The sequence below is a fragment of the Salmo trutta genome, unplaced genomic scaffold, assembly GCF_901001165.1.
Source record: "Salmo trutta unplaced genomic scaffold, fSalTru1.1, whole genome shotgun sequence".
NCBI classification, from domain to species: domain Eukaryota; kingdom Metazoa; phylum Chordata; class Actinopteri; order Salmoniformes; family Salmonidae; genus Salmo; species Salmo trutta.
In genome coordinates, this window is record NW_021823154.1 from 749,577 (window position 1) to 765,631 (window position 16,055).

The window sequence follows — 16,055 nt, forward strand, 5'->3', positions numbered from 1 at the left end:
CTGGTACAGCCAGTGCCTGCTGTGAGCACGTGGCCTCCAGCGACGCCCTCCAGTCCGGAGCTGCCAGAGTCGCCCTCCAGTCCGGAGCTGCCAGAGTCGCCCTCCAGTCCGGAGCTGCCAGAGTCGCCCTCCAGTCCGGAGCTGCCAGAGTCGCCCTCCAGTCCAGAGCTGCCAGAGTCGCCCTCCAGTCCAGAGCTGCCAGAGTCGCCCTCCAGTCCAGAGCTGCCAGAGTCGCCCTCCAGTCCAGAGCTGCCAGAGTCGCCCTCCAGTCCGGCGCAGCCAGAGTCGCCCGCCAGTCCGGCGCGGCCAGAGTCGCTCCTCAGCCCGGTGCCTTCAGCGGTGGACTACAGCCCTGAGCCTTCAGCGGGGGTGGACAGGTTAGAGTGGGGACTAAAGCCGGAGCCTGAGCCACCTCCGTAGTTGGAAGATTGGGGAGGGGGGTGTAGCACGGGAGCCGGTGACGGTAGCCACCCTCCCTTCCCTCCCTTTATTTGGGGTTCATTTTGTGTTTTTTTGTTTGAGGTGCATACGGGGTCTGCATATTTGGGGGGGGGGGGGTACTGTCACGTCCTGACCAGTAAAGGGGGTTATTTGTTATTGTAGTTTGGTCAGGGGGGTGTTTGTTTTATGTGTTTAGGGGTTTTTGGTTTATGTTCTATGTTAGTATATTTCTGTTTATTCTAGTGTGTCTATTTCTATGTTTAAGTTTCTTGGGTTGACCTTCAATTGGAGGCAGCTGTTCCTCGTTGCCTCTAATTGAAGGTCCTATTTGGTAGGGGTGTTTTCCTGTGTTTTGTGGGTGGTTGTTTCCTGTTTTGTGTATGTTGCACCTGACAGGACTGTTTACGGTCGTTTTGTTGTTTTGGAATTAAATAAAAGTGAACATGAGCACTTCACACTCCACGTCTTGGTCCCCGTTAACGACAAGCGTTACAGATATAGATATATATTTTACTGTGGATATAGATACTTTTGTACCAGTTTCCTCCAGCATCTTCACAAAGTCCTTCGCTGGTGTTCTGGGATTGATTTGCACTTTTCGCACCAAAGTACGTTCATCTCTAGGAAACAGAACGCGTCTCCTTCCTGAGCGGTATGACGGCTGTGTGGTACCATGGTGTTTATACTTGCGTACTATTCTTTTTATAGATGAATGTGGTACCTTCAAGGATGAACCAGACTTGTGTAAGGTCCACAATCTTTTTTCTGAGGTCTTGGCTGATTGCTTTTGATTTTCCCATGATGTCAAGCAAAGAGGCACTGAGTTTGAAGGTGGGCCTTGAAATACATCCACAGGTACACCTCCAATTGACTCAAATGATGTCAATTAGCCTATCAGAAGCTACTAAAGCCATGACATCATTTTCTGGAATTTTCCAAGCTGTTTAAAGGCACAGTCAACTTAGTGTATGTAAACTTCTGACCCACTGGAATTGTGATACAGTGAATTATAAGTGAAATAATCTGTCTGTAAACAATTGTTGGAAAAATGACTTGTGTCATGCACAAAGTCGATTTCCTATCCGGCTTGCCAAAACTATAGTTGGTTAACAAGAAATTTGTGGAGTGGTTGAAAAACGAGTTTTAATGACTCCAACCTAAGTGTATGTAAACTTCCGACTTCAACTGTATGCTGTGTTGGAGTGCTCAGCCTGCTGTGTAAACTTCCCCTTAATTCTACCATCATGTCCTCATGTTACTGACCCTACTACACTACATATGGCACAACCGCTGCTCACACTATTAGGACATCTATTCTGACTTACTTCAGCTTCATCAGTTTATATGTGGGATCCACCAGAGCAGCTGAAAGCAGTCCTCCTGCAGAGTCTCCTGGGTGATTGTAGCTCAGGTCCAGCGCTTTCAGGTGGCAGGGGTTTGACCTCAGAGCTGAAGACAGAGCAGTACAGCCCTCCTCTGTGACCAGACAGCCAGACAGCCTACAGAGAGACACACACAACAGCTGTCTAGGTTGATGTACTGGTGTCAATCATCTTGTAGGACACCCATCCATTTTTCCATGACACAAACATTGTCATGAAACATCAGATTTTCAGAGTATTTGTTTTACTAACTCAGTACTGACCTGACTGAAACAGCTGTACTTACCCCAGTGTGTGTAGTTTACAGTCTGGATCCTCCAATCCAGCAGACAGCAGTGTAACTCCTGAGTCCTGCAGGTCATTGTCTCTCAGCTCCAGTTGTTTCAGTTGTGAGTTGTGTGAACTCAGGACTGAGGCCAGATGTGAACAGCAACCCTCTGTCAGACCACACTGACCTACACTAGAGGGAGTAGAGAACAAACTTGAACGCTTGACTGAGGGGAGTAGAGGACCAGTGGTGGAAAAAGTACTCAATTGTCATACTTGTGTAAAAGTACAGATACCTTAATAGAAAATGACTCAAGAAAAAGTGTGTCACCCAGTAAAATACTACTTGAGTAAAAGTCTTGAAGTATTTGGTTTTAAATATACTTAAGTTTCAAAAGTAAATGGAATTGATGAAATGTACTTAAGTATTACAAGTTAAATTACAAATCATTTTAAATTCCTTATATCAAGCTAAACCAGATTGCACAATTTTCTAGTTTATTTACGGAGAGCCAGGGGCGCACGCCATCACTCAGACATCATTTACAAACAAAGCATGTGTGTTTAGTGAGTCCTCCAGATCAGAGGCAGTAGGGATGACCAGGGACGTTCTCTGTTTAGTGAGTCCTCCAGATCAGAGGCAGTAGGGATGACCAGGGATGTTCTCTGTTTAGTGAGTCCTCCAGATCAGAGGCAGTAGGGATGACCAGGGATGTTCTCTGTTTAGTGAGTCCTCCAGATCAGAGGCAGTAGGGATGACCAGGGATGTTCTCTTGATAAGTGTGTGAATTGGACAATTTTCCTGTCGAGCTAAGCATTAAAATGTAACGAGTTCTTTTGGGTGTCAGGGAAAATGTAAGGAGTAAAAAGTTCATCATTTTACATTTAAGTCATTTAGCATACGCTCTTATGCTGAGCGACTTACAGTAGTGAATGCATACATTTCATAATTTTTTTTTTTTCTCGTGATTTTCTTTAGGAATATAGTGAAGTAAAACTAAAAGTTGTCAAATATAAATAGTAAAAGTAAAGATCCCCGAAGTACTTTAAAGCACATACTGTAGAGGACATACTTGAACATTATGTTACGAACCCCTTTGGCCCAGCGGTCTAGGGGGGATGGATACGAGACCCGTAACATAAATCATGCAAATTATAATCGTGACAAGTAACAGTGAGAACCAAAAACCACAGACAACTGAAATCTACCGTCAAACACTAAAGGTTTATTTGTAAACACACGGTAATGGGGTGTGAGAAAAGGGGCTGAGCTGGACCCAAGCAAAGAAACAATAATCCAAAACACCCCTAAGCTAGACTAGCCTATTTCAAGAACAGTTAGCTAACTAACCAAAAATACAGAGGGTGGTCCGCCCAGTTCTAACTAGGGTACTTAGACACAATATTCCTACGGGTAATGTATGCCCATGGGCGACTTGTCTTGGTACCCCCTTTTCCCACCAAACAAACAATCAAACAACAAAACAATACTCACAGGATTACCGGACAAATGTGACATGCAGTTGCAAAAACAAAAGAGATCAATACGGAGAGAGCGCTTGAGAGAATGAACACAAAGATTGATCTCAGATTGAGAATGCGCTTGCGAGATAATGAGCTGGGGAGAAAACAACTGACTGGGTTTTTAAACCAAGGGAAAGGGGCTGTGATTGGGTGAGGAAAGGGGAGCAGGTGTCTTCTGATTGGGGACTGGTTGATGACTGATTGGGGAGAGATGATTTTCACCTGTGAGGAGGAGAAGGAGAGAAAAGAAACATAGGATACACACTTGTATCCGTAACACTAGCAACACACACTCAAACACTCACCCCAGTGTGTGTAGTTTACAGTCTGGATCCTCCAGTCCAGCAGAGAGCAGTGTAACTCCTGAGTCCTGCAGGTCATTGTCTCTCAGCTCCAGTTGTTTCAGTTGTGAGTTGGGTGAACTCAGGACTGAGGCCAGAACTGAACAGCAACCCTCTGTCAGACCACACTGACCTACACTAGAGGGCAGAAGAGCACATGATTAACACATGTTTAAAACATCCACATAATAACTCATACTGAAGATAGTTAACTCACACTAGTGTCTGTATGTTGCAGAGTGGACTGGTTAGTCCAACACAGAGCAGCTCCACTCCTCTGTCTCCGAGGTAATTGTAGCTGAGGTCCAGTTCTCTCAGGGGTGAGTTTGGTGTCTGCAGAGCTGAGGTCAGAGTCTCACAGGATTCATATGTGAGTTTACAGCCAGCTAGTCTGGAGAGAGGAGATATGTCGATACACTGTTAAATATGCAAAGATTTAAGAATAATGAGATGCATTAAGACAATAACAGAAGGACATGATTAGACTCTTAAAAACATAATAACTCACTCAAGATATTTAACCTTAGTTTCATATATTGAGTACATCGTATGTATGTTTCTGCATATTTACCAATATGTTCAGAAAATGTTAAAAACATAATTACTACAAATATATAAACACTATAAAGACAGAGGATACTGAAGATATTTAACTCACACAATTGTCTGTATGTTGCGGAGTGGACTGGTTAGTCCAACACAGAGCAGCTCCACTCCTCTGTCTCTCAGGTCATTGTTGCTGAGGTTCAGTTCTCTCAGGGGGGAGTTTGGTGTCTGCAGAGCTGAGGCCAGAGTCTCACAGGATTCATATGTGAGTTTACAGTGATCCAGTCTGGAGAGAGGAGATAATCTGTCAGATATACAAATCCTTCATTATAATGATACTTTATACATCAACACAATAACAGAACTTACAGTGCTCTCTTGCAGGTTTTCACTACCGGCAGCAACCTCTGATAACCTTCCTTTGTTGTGTTGTATGTCTTCAGGTCAAACTCCTCCAGCACCTCCTCTGACATCAGTAACAGGTAGGCCAGGGCTGAACATTGGTCAGGTTTTAGTCTTGTTTCTGAAAGAGTTCCTGATCGCAGGGAGGTCTGCATGTCTTCAACTAGAGAGTTGGCACCAAGTTCATTCAGACAGTGGAACAAGTTGATGATCCTTTCTGGTGAGGATTCCTGGTTGATCTTGTATGAAAGGTACCTGACTGTTCTCTCAACTGTTTCCTCATTTGTCTGTGTGGTACTTCCTGTCTGTGGCAGAAGGCCTCGTAACAGATTCTGATTGGACTCCAGTGAGAGACCCAGAAGGAAGCGGAGGAACAGGTCCAGGTGTCCATTCTCACTCTTCAAGGCCTGGTCCACCGTGCTCTCGTGTAAGTCAGACAACTGGATTGACTCCTCTTCATCATCGTCATACTTCTCGTCTTCATCATCATAGTAAAAATTATCACTAGTGGGGGTGATGTCCTTTTTGTACAGACATGATTCTAAAGCATGCACTGCTGCTAGAAACTCCTGAATGCTCAGATGCACAAAGCTGTAGACCTTCTCTTGGTACAGCCCAGATTCTTCTTTAAAGATCTCTGTACACAATGCTGAGTACTCTGATGCCTCTGTGACATCAAGGCCACACTCTCTCAGGTCCTCCTCATAGAAGATCAGGTTGCCCTTCTGCAGCTGTCGGAAAGCCAGCTTGGCCAGTTTCAGGATCATCTCTTTGTCTGACTGAGACAGTTCCTTTGGGTTTGTCTCTGTGGCTTTGTTGTACTTCCTGTTCTTCACAATGATTTGGATGAGCACGAAGTGTGAGTACATCTGGGTCAGAGTTTTGGGGACTTCATCCTTCTCTGCCTCTTTCAGCATCATCTCAAGGACAGTGGCTGATATCCAACAGAAGACTGGCATGTGGCACATGATGTGGAGGCTCCTTGATGTCTTCATGTGTTTGATGATATCATTGGCCAGATTCTGATCTGGGATTTTCTTCCTGAAATACTCCTCCTTCTGTGGATCATTGAACCCTTGTACCTCTGTCACCTGGTCAACACACTCAGGAGGGATCTGATTGGCTGCTGCAGGCCTTGAGGTTATCCAGACGAGAGCAGAGGGAAGCAGATTCCCCTCGATGAGGTTTGTCAGCAGCACGTCCACTGAGGTTGGCTTCGTGACATCACAGCACTTCTCATTGTTTTTGAAGTCTAGAGGAAGTCGGCACTCATCCAGACCATCAAAAATGAAAACAGTTTTGGTTTCACCATCTTCAATGCTGTCAATCTCTTTCAGCTCTGGGAAGTAGTGGGAAAGAAGTTGCATCAGACTGTATTGGTCCTTTTTCAGGTTCAGATCACGGAAAGGAAGAGGAAACATGAAATTAACGTCCTGATTTGCTTTTCCCTCTGCCCAGTCAAGGATGACCTTCTGCACAGAGACTGTTTTTCCAATGCCAGCGATTCCTTTTGTCAGCACAGTTCTGATAGGGTTGTCTTGTCCAGGTAAAGGCTTGAAGATGTCGTTGCATTTGATTGATGTCTCTCGTGTGGTTTGTTTCTTGGATGCCATCTCTATCTGTCTAACCTCATGTTCATTATTGAGCCCTCCACTTCCACCCTCTGTGATGTAGAGCTCTGTGTAGATGTCCTTTAACAGACTTTGGTTTCCATGGTGTCCAATTCCTTCAGATGTGTGTTGATACTTGTGTTTCAGTTTAGCCTTAATGTCTTGTTGGACTGTCAGCAGAGTTTGACCTGTAGGAAAACAATGAGAGTTGGGACTCATAAGTGTGTGTGTATGTGTTTTATAAGGGCCTTTGCACCGTTCTTTGTTATATTGTATGAAATACAGTCTTACTTCTTCTGTCCAGAAGGTTGTGTGTGATCTTTAATGCATCCTCGCTGTCCAAACTCTCCCCTTCCTTATTGTCATCTGGTATTGGTTCCTGGCTGAAAGCAGGTGGCTGATCACTCGTCATTGATAGCAGGCTGGTTGTAGGTGACTCTGCTCTGGGCTTCTGGACACTGAACAAAACAGGGAGGCAGATCACCTCATCAATATCTCATCAATACCTCATCAATATCTCATCAATACCTCATCAATACCTCATCAATACCTCATCAATACCCCATCTACTTCCTTTTAACAACTGTATAATGGAACTTCTAGAAGTCCTGATGTTTCTTTATAAAGCTACAGTTTCCAATTGGTAAATCCATTTCTGGCATTTTAAATGAATGATATAGACCTACATTTTATGTAATTCGGGAACACTTTTCATTAGTTTGATATTTTTAAGAGAACTCTGTATTTTACATGTAATCTCTTACCTCTTAGAACTGGTGTCTTGAGTCATTTTGGAGGCAGTGGTCTCCTCCTCTCTCTCCCCAGAAAGACTCGTTTTAGAGGCAGTGGTCTCCTCCTCTCTCTCCAAAGAGAGGCTCATTTTATTGGCAGTGGTCTCCTCCTCTCTCTCCCCAGAGAGACTCATATTAGATGTAAGTCACAGCTCACTCAGCTACAATAAGAAATAACAGAACAGTCAATATTTCTGAACATTGAAGAACCAATAAGAATGACAACACTTTTACGGTCTGTGGTCAACTAAAATACATTATAGACATCTACTTTACATTGAAAGACGGTAGTAGACATTATAATGTGCAATCAATCGCCTATAACAACTCACTACCTCATAGCCTATAACATCACATATTAATTAGGCTAATCAATATAAATCAACATTTAAGCCTACAATTATTATTCTTGAAAGTTGAAATCAGTATTGTAATAACTTTACAATTCTGCGGATGTTTAACCCCCTAAATCACCTCTCTCTACAATAGTCTAAGTTCTCAAACACTTTTCTATAATAAATTGTAAAAGGCTACAAACCTCAAACATGTTTCTTCGACCGTTATTTCTCTACTTCCTTATAAAATGTTGGCTACTTCCCATTTCAACACAGTCGACGCGTTCAACACATATAGGTTTATATTATATGTTTATATTTATGTAACATTAAGTCCCCTAACCCAGACGATGCTGGGCCAAATTGTGCGCTGCCCTACGGGTCTCCAGATCACGGTCGGTTACAGCCCGCGATCGAACCCGGGTATGTAGTGATGCAGTGGCTTAGACCGCTGCGCTACTCGGGAGCTTCAGTAAAAACAGCTGACAGATATTTCTTCCTAACCCTTTAAGAGAATACAGCCGACACACCATCGTTTCTTGTTCTGGTTTAGTAGTAGCCTACAAGGTGACACGCATTGCTTTGTTATGCAAGAAAATGTCCAAAAATTAACACATTGGTTTGTCTGGCAAGTCCGTTTGATTATGCAATAATAATAATTCAGAGCTGGACCGACTTTTGGAAACCCTGATTTAGTCAACATTTACATCGTTTATGTGCCAATTGTTGCATGTCACTTTTACTTGACCGATTTGACGAGACGGACTAGTTTCTTTAGCGACAGATTTACAAAATTCCGACGCACGTCGTCTTTCAGGAATTGAAACAACGCAAAGTGTCGACTGTGTTGGGGATCATCGGATAGCAAATCACGATAATGTGCAATCAATCACCTATAACAACAACTCACTACCTCACAGCCTATAACATCACATCATATTAATTAGGCTAATCAATATAAATCAACATAAAAGCCTACAATTATTATTCTTGAAAGTTGAAATCAGTATTGTAATAAGTTTACAATTCTGCGGATGTTTAACCCCCTAAATCACCTCTCTCTACAATAGTCTAACTTCTCAAACACTTTTCTATAATAAATTGTAAAAGGCTACAAACCTCAAACATGTTTCTTCGACCGTTATTTCTCTACTTCCTTATAAAATGTTGGCTACTTCCCATTTCAACACAGTCGACGCGTTCAACACGTATAGGTTTATATTATATGTTCATATTTATGTAACATTAAGTCCCCTAACCCAGACGATGCTGGGCCAAATTGTGCGCTGCCCTACGGGTCTCCAGATCACGGACGGTTACAGCCCGCGATCGAACCCGGGTATGTAGTGATGCAGTGGCTTAGACCGCTGCGCTACTCGGGAGCTTAAGTTAAAATAGTTGACAGATATTTCTTCCTAACCCTTTAAGAGAATACAGCCGACACACCATCGTTTCTTGTTCTGGTTTAGTAGTAGCCTACAAGGTGACACGCATTGCTTTGTTATGCAAGAAAATGTCCAAAAATTGACACATTGGTTTGTCTGGCAAGTCCGTTTGATTATGCAATAATAATAATAATTCAGAGTTGAACTGACTTTTGGAAACACTGATTTAGTCAACATTTACATCGTTTATGTGCCAATTGTTGCATGTCACTTTTACTTGACCGACTTGACGAGACGGACTAGTTTCTTTAGCGACAGATTTACAAAATTCCGACGCACGTCGTCTTTCAGGAATTGAAACAAAGCAAATTGTCGACTGTGTTGGGGATCATCGGATAGCAAATCACGATAATGTGCAATCAATCACCTATAACAACAACTCACTACCTCATAGCCTATAACATCACATCATATTAATTAGGATAATCAATATAAATCAACATTTAAGCCTACAATTATTATTCTTGAAAGTTGAAATTAGTATTGTAATAACTTTACAATTCTGCGGATGTTTTAACCCCCTAAATCACCTCTCTCTACAATAGTCTAAGTTCTCAAACACTTTTCTATAATAAATTGTAAAAGGCTACAAACCTCAAACATGTTTCTTCGACCGTTATTTCTCTACTTCCTTATAAAATGTTGGCTACTTCCCATTTCAACACAGTCGACGCGTTCAACACGTATAGGTTGTTTTTATATTATATGTTCATATTTATGTCATATAAAGTGTTCATACACTTCATGCAGGTGTTCAGCCCATAAATTCATATTGTATCTGGTAAAAGTGGATTTGTATTAATGTGATGTGATTGAGTGATGTTTTGCAGTGCTACCAGCAGGGGGCAGTGGGACAACAACCAGGTTCGGCAGAAGGACGCTGGACGGGTCATATCTGTGTTGTTATGGTAACATGATAGGATGGGGAACCAATGATAGACAATGATTCTGCAGAACCCCAAAACAGACTGATTATAATGTCTAGTATATGATGTTACATTGAACTAATCACATTTATTAAAGACCAACTCACAGAGACACATAAATACATTCCATAACTTTTCATTTTATTTATTGAAAAGGAATTTGACTGGAATTCTGCACATCAATCAACATTTGTGTAAATGTGCCAGATTTAGCCAGTTAGCTACTTTTCAACTGTAGTCCCTGGGCAGGTAGATAAACATTTTAATAAAAACTAAATACATGTTTTTGCACTAACACAACTGATTCTTCTAATCAAAGGCTTGATCATAATTAGTTAATTAGTTTAATCTAAGGTGTTCGTTCTCGGTAAAAACTAAAACATGCAGCCCTTTGGGGTCCCAGAGGAGAGGTTTGGAATACACTGACTTAGAATAATGTGATACAAATTAACTCATTATTTATTAATTATCTCACCAATTCACACACACACACACACACACACACACACACACACACACACACACACACTCCTTCCCGCTAAATTTAGACCATGTGTATGCACAGTTTCTGGTGGTTGAAGTATTGCATTTCCAGAAGGCCAGTAGATTAGTATTTAGTGTAAATGTGGGATATGATGGACACGCTTATTCATAACAATAACAAGGTTAATAACAAGATGCAGTAATTTACCGTTACTGAGAAGAGAGAAAATCCATTCTGTTTATCTTTGCATTTTAAAATAATTAGAAATAGCCATCTCTTTCCTCGGCTTTTATTTATTTCGTTTCCATGATCGTTGCATAATAAATTCCTCACCTTTTCTGTGATGGTGTCATACTCACGAGGTAGCATATAGGCCTACAACGAGGTTACCATTCCTCCCATCTCTCGTTTAACTGGACCCACTTCACAGCAGTAAATAGATAAGCTATTTCAAGTATTTTGCTCCACGCAAAATACCAGGGGCCACATTTGTAAACGTTGACTACACACAAAATATGCCACAAAACATGCATGTGCCAGTTTTCACACAAATGTTGTCATTTATAAAAAGTGAACTTGACATGAGAATGTGCTAATCCTCCCGCTAACTTTAGACCAGGTGTCCTTACAGTTTCTAGTGGTTGAAGTCTTGCATTGCAAGAAGGCTAAAGTAGACTAGTAGTAGCCTGGTGCAGATGGGGAATATATGATGAGACTCTTATTCAGAACTAAAGAACAGGTAGACCTGGCTAAATATAATAACAGGATGCAATCATTAGCTGTTAGTGAGAAGAGCGAAAATCGATGTATCTTTACATTCTATAATAATTAGAAGTAGGCATATATTTCCTGTTATTTATTTCATTTCCATGATCATTGCAGAATAAATCCTATACTCGCCAAATATCTTATAGGCCTATAACAAGTTAGGATTGGCTACTATTCGTCCCATCTCTCATTTAATTCGATCTCCAAGGCATTTCTAGTTGATCGCCAAACATTTCTGTAAAAACCCAACGATAAAGTCTTGTGTTTCTATTCTTTGTTATTAGTCTCGGGCTGTTGGGGTTAGGTGCTGCTGCCCTACGCGCCGGGTAGGCAAACTGTTGCCATTTCATGTGTCTGAATGTACAAACTGTTTCCATTTCATGTGTCTGAATGTACAAACTGTTGCCATTTCATGTGTCTGAATGTACAAACTGTTTCCATTTCATGTGTCTGAATGTACAAACTGTTTCCATTTCATGTGTCTGAATGTACAAACTGTTTCCATTTCTTGTGTCTGAATGTACAAACTGTTTCCATTTCTTGTGTCTGAATGTACAAACTGTTTCCATTTCATGTGTCTGAAGGTACAAACTGTTTCCATTTCATGTGTCTGAATGTACAAACTGTTTCCATTTCATGTGTCTGAAGGTACAAACTGTTTCCATTTCATGTGTCTGAATGTACAAACTGTTTCCATTTCATGTGTCTGAAGGTACAAACTGTTTCCATTTCATGTGTCTGAATGTACAAACTCTGCCTTCCCGGTGGGCCTGGGGAGGAAATCAAGTGCACCATGTTCCCGCTGGCCAATCAGATGGCTCAGATGACTGAGTCTGCAGTAAAGTAGCAGGCATAAAATAAAGCTACGGGAAAATTGATTCTGTGAGATTTCAAAACGTTTAAAACCATGACTAGAAAGAGACGGTCAACGAATGCAGCAGAGCTGCTGTTTGTATGAGTGATTTCATATTAAGTTCTTACTCAGCACAGTCAACACTTTGTATTCAACACTTTATAAGCCATAAAATGCGCGTTGTTCCTATTTCCACTCAGTGCTACAACAAGCAGTGCAGCAGTATTGTATTTCCATTATCTCCGTCTTTTATAGTATTTCAACAATAGTTTCACCTCTAAATTAATAAATTACTGTACTTTATATGGATTATTGTCGTAACAAATGCGCTGATGTGGTCGAATTATATATCGCCTGTCAAGGCATGTTGCATGAAGGTAAACACAATTCAATAAAAAAAATGTCATTATTAAAAATCGAATCAAATTGTATTTGTCACATGTGTCGAATATAACAGGTGTAGATCTTACAGTGAAATGCTTACTGACAAGCCCTTACCAACAATGCTGTTTTACTCTCACAATTTCACACATTTTCATCATACAGTATATTTTGGCGGCAGCAGGTAGCCTGGCTTGTAGGAGTGATGGGCCAGTAACCGAAAGGTGGCTGGATCGAATCCCCAAGTTGACAAGGTACAAATCTGTCGTTCTGTCCCTGAGCAAGGCAGTTAAGCCACTCTTCCCCAGGCGCCGTGGATGTGGATTAATCCCCCATGGATCACTTCCTCATTTACCCTAGCCACACCCCCCATGGATCACTTCCTCATTTACCCTAGCCACACCCCCCATGGATCACTTCCTCATTTACCCTAGCCACACCCCCCATGGATCACTTCCTCATTTACCCTAGCCACACCCCCCATGGATCACTTCCTCATTTACCCTAGCCACACCCCCCAATGGACATGTATCATAGTTACAGAGTAAATATCTACATATTATTCTGCTTTATTACTGTTTCAATCACTTCTCACTTCCTGCTGACAGACTCTTACCCTGCCCCCCAACAGACTCTTACCCTGCCCCCCAACAGACTCTTACCCTGCCCCCCAACAGACTCCTACCCTGCCCCCCAACAGACTCTTACCCTGCCCCCCAACAGACTCTTACCCTGCCCCCCAACAGACTCTTACCCTGCCCCCCAAAAGACTCTTACCCTGCCCCCCAACAGACTCTTACCCTGCCCCCCAACAGACTCTTACCCTGCCCCCACCACCCAGCAGACTCTTACCCTGCCCCCCAACAGACTCTTACCCTGCCACCCAACAGACTCTTACCCCTCCCCCACCACCCAACAGACTCTTACCCTGCCCCCCAACAGATTCTTACCCTGCCCCCACCACCCAACAGACTCTTACCCTGCACCCAACAGACTCTTACCCTGCCCCCACCACCCAACAGACTCTTACCCTGCACCCAACAGACTCTTACCCTGCCCCCCAACAGACTCTTACCCTGCCCCCACCACCCAACAGACTCTTACCCTGCCCCCCAACAGACTCTTACCCTGCCACCCAACAGACTCTTACCCCTCCCCCACCACCCAACAGACTCTTACCCTGCCCCCCCAACAGATTCTTACCCTGCCCCCACCACCCAACAGACTCTTACCCTGCACCCAACAGACTCTTACCCTGCCCCCACCACCCAACAGACTCTTACCCTGCACCCAACAGACTCTTACCCTGCCCCCACCACCCAACAGACTCTTACCCTGCCCCCATCATCCAACAGACTCTTACCCTGCCCCCATCATCCAACAGACTCTTACCCTGCCCCCATCATCCAACAGACTCTTACCCTGCCCCCCCACCCAACAGACTCTTACCCTGACCCCCCCACCCAACAGACTCTTACCCTGCCCCCACCACCCAACAGACTCTTACCCTGCCCCCACCACCTGACAGACTCTTACCCTGCCCCCAACAGACTCTTACCCCTCCCCCACCACCTGACAGACTCTTACCCTGCCCCCCAACAGACTCTTACCCCTCCCCCACCACCTGACAGACTCTTACCCTGCCCCCAACAGACTCTTACCCTGCCCCCCAACAGATTCTTACCCCTCCCCCACCACCTGACAGACTCTTACCCTGCCCCCAACAGACTCTTACCCTGCCCCCATCATCCAACAGACTCTTACCCTGCCCCCCCACCCAACAGACTCTTACCCTGCCCCCCAACAGACTCTTACCCTGCCCCCCAACAGACTCTTACCCTGCCCCCAACAGACTCTTACCCTGCCCCCCAACAGACTCTTACCCTGCCCCCACCACCCAACAGACTCTTACCCTGCCCCCCAACAGACTCTTACCCTGCCACCCAACAGACTCTTACCCCTCCCCCACCACCCAACAGACTCTTACCCTGCCCCCCAACAGATTCTTACCCTGCCCCCACCACCCAACAGACTCTTACCCTGCACCCAACAGACTCTTACCCTGCCCCCACCACCCAACATACTCTTACCCTGCACCCAACAGACTCTTACCCTGCCCCCCAACAGACTCTTACCCCTCCCCCACCACCCAACAGACTCTTACCCTGCCCCCCAACAGATTCTTACCCTGCCCCCACCACCCAACAGACTCTTACCCTGCACCCAACAGACTCTTACCCTGCCCCCACCACCCAACAGACTCTTACCCTGCACCCAACAGACTCTTACCCTGCCCCCACCACCCAACAGACTCTTACCCTGCCCCCATCATCCAACAGACTCTTACCCTGCCCCCATCATCCAACAGACTCTTACCCTGCCCCCATCATCCAACAGACTCTTACCCTGCCCCCATCATCCAACAGACTCTTACCCTGCCCCCATCATCCAACAGACTCTTACCCTGCCCCCCCAGCCAACAGATTCTTACCCTGCCCCCACCATCCAACAGACTCTTACCCTGCCCCCACCACCTGACAGACTCTTACCCTGCCCCCAACAGACTCTTACCCCTCCCCCACCACCTGACAGACTCTTACCCTGCCCCCCAACAGACTCTTACCCCTCCCCCACCACCTGACAGACTCTTACCCTGCCCCCAACAGACTCTTACCCTGCCCCCCAACAGATTCTTACCCCTCCCCCACCACCTGACAGACTCTTACCCTGCCCCCAACAGACTCTTACCCTGCCCCCATCATCCAACAGACTCTTACCCTGCCCCCCCACCCAACAGACTCTTACCCTGACCCCCCCACCCAACAGACTCTTACCCTGCCCCCACCACCCAACAGACTCTTACCCTGACCCCCCCACCCAACAGACTCTTACCCTGCCCTCCCCACCCAACAGACTCTTACCCTGCCCCCACCACCCAACAGACTCTTACCCTGCCCCCCCCACCACCCAACAGACTCTTACCCTGCCCCCCCACCCAACAGACTCTTACCCTGCCCCCCCACCACCCAACAGATTCTTACCCTGTCCCCACCACCCAACAGATTCTTACCCTGCCACCCATCATCCAACAGACTCTTACCCTGCCCCCCACCCAACAGACTCTTACCCTGACCCCCCCACCCAACAGACTCTTACCCTGCCCCCACCACCCAACAGACTCTTACCCTGACCCCCCCACCCAACAGACTCTTACCCTGCCCTCCCCACCCAACAGACTCTTACCCTGCCCCCACCACCCAACAGACTCTTACCCTGCCCCCCCCACCACCCAACAGACTCTTACCCTGCCCCCCCACCCAACAGACTCTTACCCTGCCCCCACCACCCATCAGACTCTTACCCTGTCCCCAACACCCAACAGACTCTTACCCTGCCCCCACCAACCAACAGACACTTACACTGCCCCCACCACCCATCAGACTCTTACCCTGCCACCACCACCACCCAACAGACTCTTACCCTGCCCCCCCCCCACCCAACAGACTCTTACCCTGACCCCTCACCCAACAGACTCTTACCCTGACCCCCCCCCACCCAA

At 45.1% G+C, this 16,055-nt stretch overlaps 2 protein-coding genes across 3 annotated transcripts in view; both read right to left on the reverse strand.

Moving 5' to 3' along the window:
- The window catches only part of LOC115189383 (NACHT, LRR and PYD domains-containing protein 12), a 79,936-nt gene that overhangs the window by 48,423 nt on the left and 15,458 nt on the right, over window positions 1-16,055 (reverse strand). Inside the window, exon 6 of the mRNA XM_029747953.1 lies at window positions 4,173-4,346. Coding sequence (XP_029603813.1) covers window positions 4,173-4,346 — 174 coding nt within the window. The remainder of the gene's footprint in view (window positions 1-4,172; window positions 4,347-16,055) is intronic.
- On the reverse strand, window positions 4,603-9,693 carry LOC115189414 (protein NLRC3-like). 2 transcript variants are annotated; one of them, XM_029748027.1, is made up of 5 exons: window positions 9,679-9,693; window positions 7,278-7,465; window positions 6,805-6,971; window positions 4,871-6,701; window positions 4,603-4,787 (listed from the first exon to the last, which is right to left on the reverse strand). In XM_029748027.1, the coding sequence occupies exons 2-5, from the start codon at window positions 7,436-7,438 to the stop codon at window positions 4,610-4,612; spliced, it is 2,337 nt and encodes a 778-aa protein (XP_029603887.1). In that variant the 5' UTR covers window positions 7,439-7,465; window positions 9,679-9,693; the 3' UTR covers window positions 4,603-4,609. The 2 variants fall into 2 exon arrangements, with proteins under 2 accessions (XP_029603887.1, XP_029603886.1); XM_029748026.1 differs by lacking the exon at window positions 9,679-9,693 and adding an exon at window positions 7,843-7,942.

Bases quoted from the DNA above. Each gene is read 5' to 3' on its own strand.
- LOC115189414 (XM_029748027.1), bottom strand. From the start codon at position 7,438: ATGAGTCTCTCTGGGGAGAGAGAGGAGGAGACCACTGCCAATAAAATG. The intron at 6,702-6,804 runs GTAAGACTGTAT...GTTTTCCTACAG, and splicing joins CAACCTTCTGGACAGAAGAA to GTCAAACTCTGCTGACAGTC. The intron at 4,788-4,870 runs GTAAGTTCTGTT...TCCTCTCTCCAG, and splicing joins AAAACCTGCAAGAGAGCACT to ACTGGATCACTGTAAACTCA.